Source organism: Alligator sinensis, unplaced genomic scaffold (genome assembly GCF_000455745.1).
Source record: "Alligator sinensis unplaced genomic scaffold, ASM45574v1 scaffold166_1, whole genome shotgun sequence".
In the NCBI taxonomy this organism is placed as follows: domain Eukaryota; kingdom Metazoa; phylum Chordata; order Crocodylia; family Alligatoridae; genus Alligator; species Alligator sinensis.
In genome coordinates, this window is record NW_005842098.1 from 1,536,569 (window position 1) to 1,544,247 (window position 7,679).

Consider the following 7,679-nt stretch of genomic DNA (forward strand, 5'->3'; position numbering starts at 1 on the left):
CTATTTATCACTGTATGCCATACAGCCTAAAATTACATCTTTGCTAAGTTATCCTTCCTTCTGGCTTCCTACTGGAAGACCTTGGGGAAATACATTTAGCATATATGTTCCCTATGGGTAGTTCCTTGTACAGGGGAACAGACTTAAAGCTGGGTACATATGAAACTCAACTTAGTTCAACTTAACTTTCCTTGGTGAAACCCTGGATCCTTCCATTCCAAAACATGAAACAACCATTCCACCTGTCTATGTGCTGGTATGATTTGTAATGTGCATTCCAGGGTGAGAAGTGTATAGCACCCCCTGCACACTGAGGAACCAAAAAATGACCTCTTCCCCACCCTCTGTGGTATCAAAGCAAAGTAGGCTGCTCATCATCAGAGAAGGCATTACAGCAGGGGTTGGCACACATACCAGAGCATGACAAGCCAAGCCATTTTTCTCCTTATGCTATAGCTAGCCAAGGCTCTGGGCAGCTGCTGCCAGCCATGAAGCTGCCAGGAGGCTGCAAGCCCTATTGCAAGCAGCCCAGGCTCTGTGGATGACAGAAGCTACCCAGAGCCCTGGCCAGCTACAGCCTGGAGGCTGCAAACAGCTACACTGGGTTCTGGAGCCCTGGCTGGGGTCTGTGGTGCCCATGGGTACAATCACACACCTCCGGTCAGATGGCAGGGCAGGGGCAGCATACCCCCGGCCCCTCCACCACTGTCCACTCTGAGGCATGCGTGTAGCTGCCACCAGCAATGAGAGGATCAGGTTCCTTGAGCCTCTCACGCAGGCTGCCCCTGGTAAACCAAGTCACAGTGTAAGTCAGGGTTGAGGTGTTTTTGGCACTCTGGTGAAAAACATTGCCAACCGCAGCATTTCCAACAGGTCACCTTCCTTAGGTGCTTCCTTAGGTGCTGGGAATTAGGCTGGATCATCATGGGCATGTCTACACATGCAATTAATGTACATGAATAAACTCTGGGGTTTATTGTCCTGTAGTTTATTGTTCCCAGGTCCCATATGTCCATGTGCATCCAGGACCATAGCACATTCAGCTTGGTTGGAGTAGTCGTGGCTGGCAGGGGTCCCAGGGGTCAGCCTGCTAGCCTGGGGTTGCTCCACTCAGCTCAATGTGCTGTGGAGGGGCATGATGGTGCCAGGGCACGTACAGGAGGGTGACACAGTGTGGACGCTGCCTGCTGGCTAGCCCTGCACTGAAGCACCCTCATGCCTCAGCCAGCCACATCTACATGTGCACCGCTGAGTAAAAACTCTGCAGCAGGATAGTGCTTGTATTTAAAAGTACTATTCTGCTGCAGAGTTAATTAGTTTACTCCAGCTTGTTAGGGGTACACCTGTAGACATACAATGTTTACTGTGCAGCTAATTAGGCTACTGCACAGTAAGCGTCTTATGTAGGTGTGCCCATGGTGTCCCAAAGCCTGGTAAAGGTCTTCTATATGGGATCCCAGAAACTATGTGTAATGACTAATGAATAGGTGGTCCAGCCCAATGGTTAGGTGCAGGCTGCAGATGTGCTCTGTATTGAAAAGTCGCAGTGGCAGGTACAGATTGGAAAATTGCTATAAACCTAAGTTATGGATAATAGGTACTTAAGTTTGCATAAAGTGCTCTATATATAATCAATAAGTAGTAGGCTGAGAAAGTAAAATTAAATCAAAGCCGCCCGTACAGGACTTGGGCTAACCTGCAGGAATATGGCTAAAGAAAGAGATTCAAAAGCTACTGTCTGAATTGCAGAGTAATCTTTTGCAGTCATTCCAACTTGCTTGGCCAGGAAGATGAAGAATTCAATCAACATGTCAAACTAAACCTGTGGTGAGACCAAAATAAAGAAAAAAACCCCATCTGAAATAAATATTATATAAGAAGGCCTCACAACAGATAATCCAAATATAATATATCACAGTCCCAGCTTAATTTTTTTTGCAGTAGCAACATATGTAATTACATGTATTAAAAGTAATTTTGTTATAATAAACATGTATTTTTGTGAAGTTTCTGAGGAATTGTATAAACAAAGCAATCTTGTCAGTGAGGGCCATAAAAATTAAAGTTAAAAGAACTTGACAATGACAAATAGCAATCCAAGATAGTGAAGGAAGGAGATTAAAGAATGCCCCTTCTAAAACTGCAGTTTTTGCAAGGTCATAAATTGTAGCTCTTTGACACTTTCCAAGTTCGTATGCAAAATGAGTTTATATAGTTCCCAAATGCTCAGTGAAGCAAACAGATTTGAATAAAACCAATCATAGTGTGTTTATTAAAATAATCCATATATAAAAAATTGAGTGTAGAATGGGGGAGGAGAGCGGGGGGCAGAGGGGAGAGGGACTAGGAAACTGGAGAACCCAGAAATTTAAAAATGATGTGCTGTCAGTCTGTATACCATCCTGCACCTTCCCACCTAGTTCAGGTAAAAATCTGTATTATGCTTTTGTGGGTAGATACTCTGATAAATGTTTACTTTTGTGCTTTGGCATATAAACAGCAAATGCCTGATCTATAAAACCTGTATTTTGCTTCTTTTCTCAGTACCCAAGTTACAAGTACCCCAAGTGGTAAAGTCCTGTGTGGTACAAGTTTGCTTGTATCTATTCCCTTTTTGTGGTGAATTATACTTTGGGTGATCGTATGTCCCTGTTTAGCCGGGACAGTCCTGGATTTCAAGGACTGGTCCTCGCCAGCTGTTGAGAATCATAATGGATATGCGGGAAACACGTCCTATTCCCATGGTCCGGCCAGGAGTTGGAGTGGTATGGCCTGTCTTACAGGGAGGCATGCAAGCATCGCTGCCTTCCTGGCATGCAGCAGCCCCGCTGACTCTTGGGATCCTCTCTAATTTAAATGCCTGCAGCATCTCTTGCATTCAGCACCCCTCACTTCAAAATGGCAGCAGGGGCGCTTTTAACTAATGGAAGCAGATAGAATTGAGTCTGCTCCGAAACATTTTAATTAGAACAGTTCAGAGCAGGCACTGGACATGTGTATAGGTCCCCCGTCAATCTAATCATAAGTAAGGCTACAGGGTGGCAAGGTGAGTTTTGGCTCCCTTGGGGAAAAAAAACAAGTCACTGATCTGATATGGGTGGTAATAATTAAGGGAATCGTAACTATTGCTTATTGGCAGGTTGTAGTCTTGCCTTCCTAATAGCTGAATTGTGCCAGATTTGCTGGAACATAGGGATATGGTCTAAGGAGAGAAACAAACTAAAAGGAAAGCCCAGAAGGCAGAATTAGTGAACGAAAAATGCACCAGGATAATTAACTAGTCTGAGCCTTATACTTTAACCATCTGAAAGTGACTCCCCATAGCCAAGGCAATAGTTTGCTCTGGTACAGCTGAGGAGACTAGATCATCCAGTTCTTATCTCCTTAGCTCCAGCTGGGGCAGACTCTGCCTGTGACCTAGTCTTGAGAGTCTTACCCTGTGAGGAGGCTACCAGGACTGTTGCATGAAGGTGACAGACAGCACCATGGAGACAACCCTGAGCCAGTGTAACAGGGGGGCTTCTCTGGGCCAATCTCACTGTGGCCCGCCCACCTGTTTCTGGGCTAACCGCCTGCCTTCTCACCTGCCATGCCTTGTTGGTAATTAATGAATAGATGTCAATTAAGTCGGAGGCTGCCTATTTCTTGCCCCAATGCCGGGGGGCACTATCTGTGGCTTCGTTCCTCCCCTACACCACAGCCCAAGCCTCGCAGATGGCATCTGCAGTTCTCACAATCACCGGCCCCTTGCTGGACCCCAGAATCCTACTGTTGAACCCTTCCTGGATTCCTTTCCTCCGGCAGCTTATTCTGTCTTCATCCTGGGCAGCATAGCTCCCTGAACCACTTCCCCTTCAGGTGTGGTCCCCCCGGGACCTTTGGCTACTAGCCCTGGCCCACCTCCAGGCCAGTCGGAACCCCAGGCCCTCAGCTCTTGGGCGTTCCTTGCAGTGGGCACCCGGCCCTTCCAGTCCTGGCCCCAGCATGGATCACTCAAGGGAAGTCCAGATAGGTGTGAGTCTATGGTCCCACACTCTTCTTCTGGGGTCCACTTTCCAGATCCTACAAAAAGGGGTAACCCACCCAGTTGTGGGGGCTAGGGGTTAAGGCACCCCAATCCACCTTTCACTGGGGTGGTAGCTGGCCTGGCATTTCCTGGGGACTCCCACGCCACTAGGAGCCCCACCAGGCCACCCACTCCTGGCAGGGTGCAGTTTTAGGTCATACCCAGGACCAGGAGCCACCTGACCATCCCCTACAGCTCCTCCCTTACCTCCAGATGATACCTGCAGCCAGGTGATATTGTTGCCTGGCTCCCAGCAGCGAAATGCCCTGCTTATATGGGTGGCCCTGAATCCAAAATGCTTGCCCTCATCAGGCACCTGCCGGCTGCTGTCTTAGGCCCTTTAAGTGGCAGGCACAAACAGTGCCCTGCCACAGCCAGTCAAGAGAAGTACTATTACATGATTTACATGTGCGCACACGCGTGCGCGCGCACATGCACACACACACACACACACACACACACAAGCTTTCTGATTGATGCTTGTCATAGGGATAAAAACTGAATCCCTTTCCTCTGCATTCCCTCTGAAGCACTGGCCCCCCACCCTGCTCCCCACAATCTTCTTGTACCAGACTAGTAACTCTTAAACACCGGGAAAAAACAAATTCTTTAGGTCTACCTGTCTTGCCAAACCTGCCTTTAGTTAAAGTAATAAAATTGTCTAGGGGTGTAGGTTGTAGCCATGTTGGTCTAAGAACATAGGGAGACAAGGTTCTTTGGGTGAATCTGATAGCTTTTATTAGACCAACTTAAAGAGTTGAAAAAAAATTCTTAGCAAGCTTTCAGATTTAAAAACCCTTCAGCAGGCTGAGGAAGCATCTGCAGTTGGTGTGTGCTCTTTCTGGCATTACAGCCATTTCCTGATTGGCGTTATGTTTTCATCCACCCGATACACAGGCTATGTGGACAATGAATGAATATCTGTGAAGCACAAGTGTAACAGCAAAGATGATGACTGGTGGCAATGATAAGATGAAATCATCTTTAACTATCTACCCACAAAAGTTTGTAAGGAACAAGAGTTTCACTCCCTGTTTTCTTTGGGAGGACTTGCGATTTTTTAAGGCAACATCTTCTAGCTTTATGGGACCTGAAGGTAATTTGTTATAAATTACCTCCTCCATCTTTCATCAGTACATTTCAGACAGACACATTTGACTTCCTGGTGACCTTTTTCACTGAATTATGAGCACAAGTAACTGACAGGGAAAAATGGTTATAATTCAGCTTTCAGTGTTGGTGATTCATCATTTCACCTTCAACATAGTTTCCACTTCAATCATGACTCCCACTTTGATTCAGTTTTACAGTCAAATTCAGTAAAATCCCTTGAATTCATTTTTCCTGGGTTTTGCTCAGGTTTAGCTTCACCATCATATCTTACAACACATTATTTTCCAACCTTCCTCCTCTTCCTTTTTATGTAGTTAAGATTAAGATTATGTATATTACTTCTGAATCATAGAGATAATGCACTTCCCTATTTAAGAATGAAAATATGCATATTACTTTTGAATCATAGCTGCAGTGTACTTCACTGCATATTTGCAGTTTCCCTGTGGGGTTTTTTTTAATTGGATTATATGGTTTATCAGCCATTGTAGGTGGTTGCATTTGTTACTACTGTAAAGGACATACTAAAATAAATCCTTAAATTCTTTTATGTTAACATGGGGGCTTTATATGTGATACAGCTATTGTTACGTGTAACCAATACTCTAAAGGCACATTTACAACATAATGTGTGTGTATAATATACACATATAGCTATATGTAAACAGGGAAAATAAGTAAACATCAAGCAAACAAACTCATATATTTACTAAATAACCAACAGAGAACAAAGAAAGTAGATATTTTCTTACTACTAGTCAAAAGGATGTGCCTTCGTTTTCTGTTTTATATGACCTCATCTTCTTTTATGAATCAGGCTTGGTTGGGTTTTTTTGTTTTGGGAGGGTTTTTTTCTGGTGCCTAATTTCCACCAGATTTAACCCATACTAACCTTAACTATTATTCCAAAATAGAAAGAAAGTATACATTTTCCTAATGTTGCATATGTGACTGTAAGGTAAATGAAGGGACATTCTTTTGTTCTCTGAATTTGTGATTGGTTCCACCAAGAGCTTTGGCTTTTTGTTTGAACTGATTTATAGCTCCCTTTGTCTTTAAAAACAAAATAAAACAAAACACAGTGTAACCAGGTATTGGTACCTCAGAACAGATTTAGCATTGTGGTGAAGCTTTTGGTGCTGTACACATAACAGTAATTGCATTATTGAAATCGAGTATCCAGTTCCCGCAAGCCAAATCTGCACAATATTGTATTCAGGTGAAAGATTAGGTGCTTGACTGAATTTTAATGTTTATTCACCATAGAGCTCAATTGTTTGTTTTTTATTGCTTTTCTTTTTCTTTTCCTGGCAAACACTATTTCTGGCTTTCTATATATTTTAAAAAATCATGACTTGAAAAAGATGCACATACCCCCCTCGTTTTTCTTTTGTTTGAAACTAAGATATAGAATACTGAACTAGAAACTGCCTCACAACAGGCCAGAAATGACTTTTCATAGGAATACAATGAAATCAAGTAGAGATAATGTTATTTTGAAGGTGAAATGTATGAAAACAAAGGCATTTTCTTTGTCTTTCATTGGAACATTTAGAGCATATAGGAAGACATATGTACTGCCATGGGCACTTCCAGAGTATAAGCATTCCTCAAAATAATCTTAATCAGAAAAGTATGGTTGTTGTAGACCAGACTATTTCAGAACAATTAAATGTTTTTGCAGGTAAAAGCCTTGGGTAAGGCAACCAGTTCTCAATCTCTATTTACAACTCAGGGAGGAGATTGTGTTACTTACTTCACTTTGAAATCAATTTGCATTGTCAACATCGATTCACAACACGCTTTTTTCTACCCCGATGTAGAGAAAACCCTCTAAAGTATATATGATTTCACTCTAGCTCTGATTTCATTGCCAATAGTATACTTTTATCCCGAAGATAAAGCAAAAGTTTCTGTCTCCCGAGGTCTCTGCAGCTCCATGACTCAGTGTTTATTGCCTTTTCTTGAACTCACTTTTTGCTTCTGCCCCCGCGAAGTCTGTCTAATAAAAATACCCTGTTTGCCCTTCCCCCCTCTAAGAACTGGGGTGATCTGATGGGAGATATTGGACCAAAAACATGCTTTTTGGACCAAAAAGAAACACAAACAGAGCAGGGGAAAGAGCTCCTTTCTCCCTTGCAGCTGGGCGGGGTCTTTAACTAACCAATCACAGAGCAGCTCTCCTCTATAAATACCGGCAACTAAGCGCCTTCGACTCTATTGTGTTTTCCTGGTTTGCAGCGAGGAGTTCTGTGATCATGTCTGAGACCGCGCCTGTCGCTGCTCCCGCTGCCCCGGCTCCGGCTGCAAAAGCTCAAGCGAAGAAAACGAAGAAGGCAGCGGCAGGAGGCTCCAAAGCCCGCAAGCCGTCTGGGCCGAGCGTGACCGAGCTGATCACCCAGGCCGTGTCCGCCTCCAAGGAGCGCAAGGGGCTGTCGCTGGCCGCCCTGAAGAAGGCGCTGGCAGCCGGCGGCTACGATGTGGAGAAGAGCAACAGCCG

General features: G+C 44.2%; 1 protein-coding gene across 1 annotated transcript in view; it reads left to right on the plus strand.

The window, feature by feature from the left end:
• The first annotated feature begins 7,415 nt into the window (after positions 1–7,415).
• The window catches only part of LOC102386665 (histone H1.01-like), a 743-nt gene continuing 479 nt past the window's right edge, over positions 7,416–7,679 (plus strand). The window contains exon 1 of the mRNA XM_006024182.1: positions 7,416–7,679. This exon is cut by the window's right edge and continues 479 nt beyond it. Coding sequence (XP_006024244.1) covers positions 7,438–7,679 — 242 coding nt within the window. The 5' untranslated portion in view covers positions 7,416–7,437.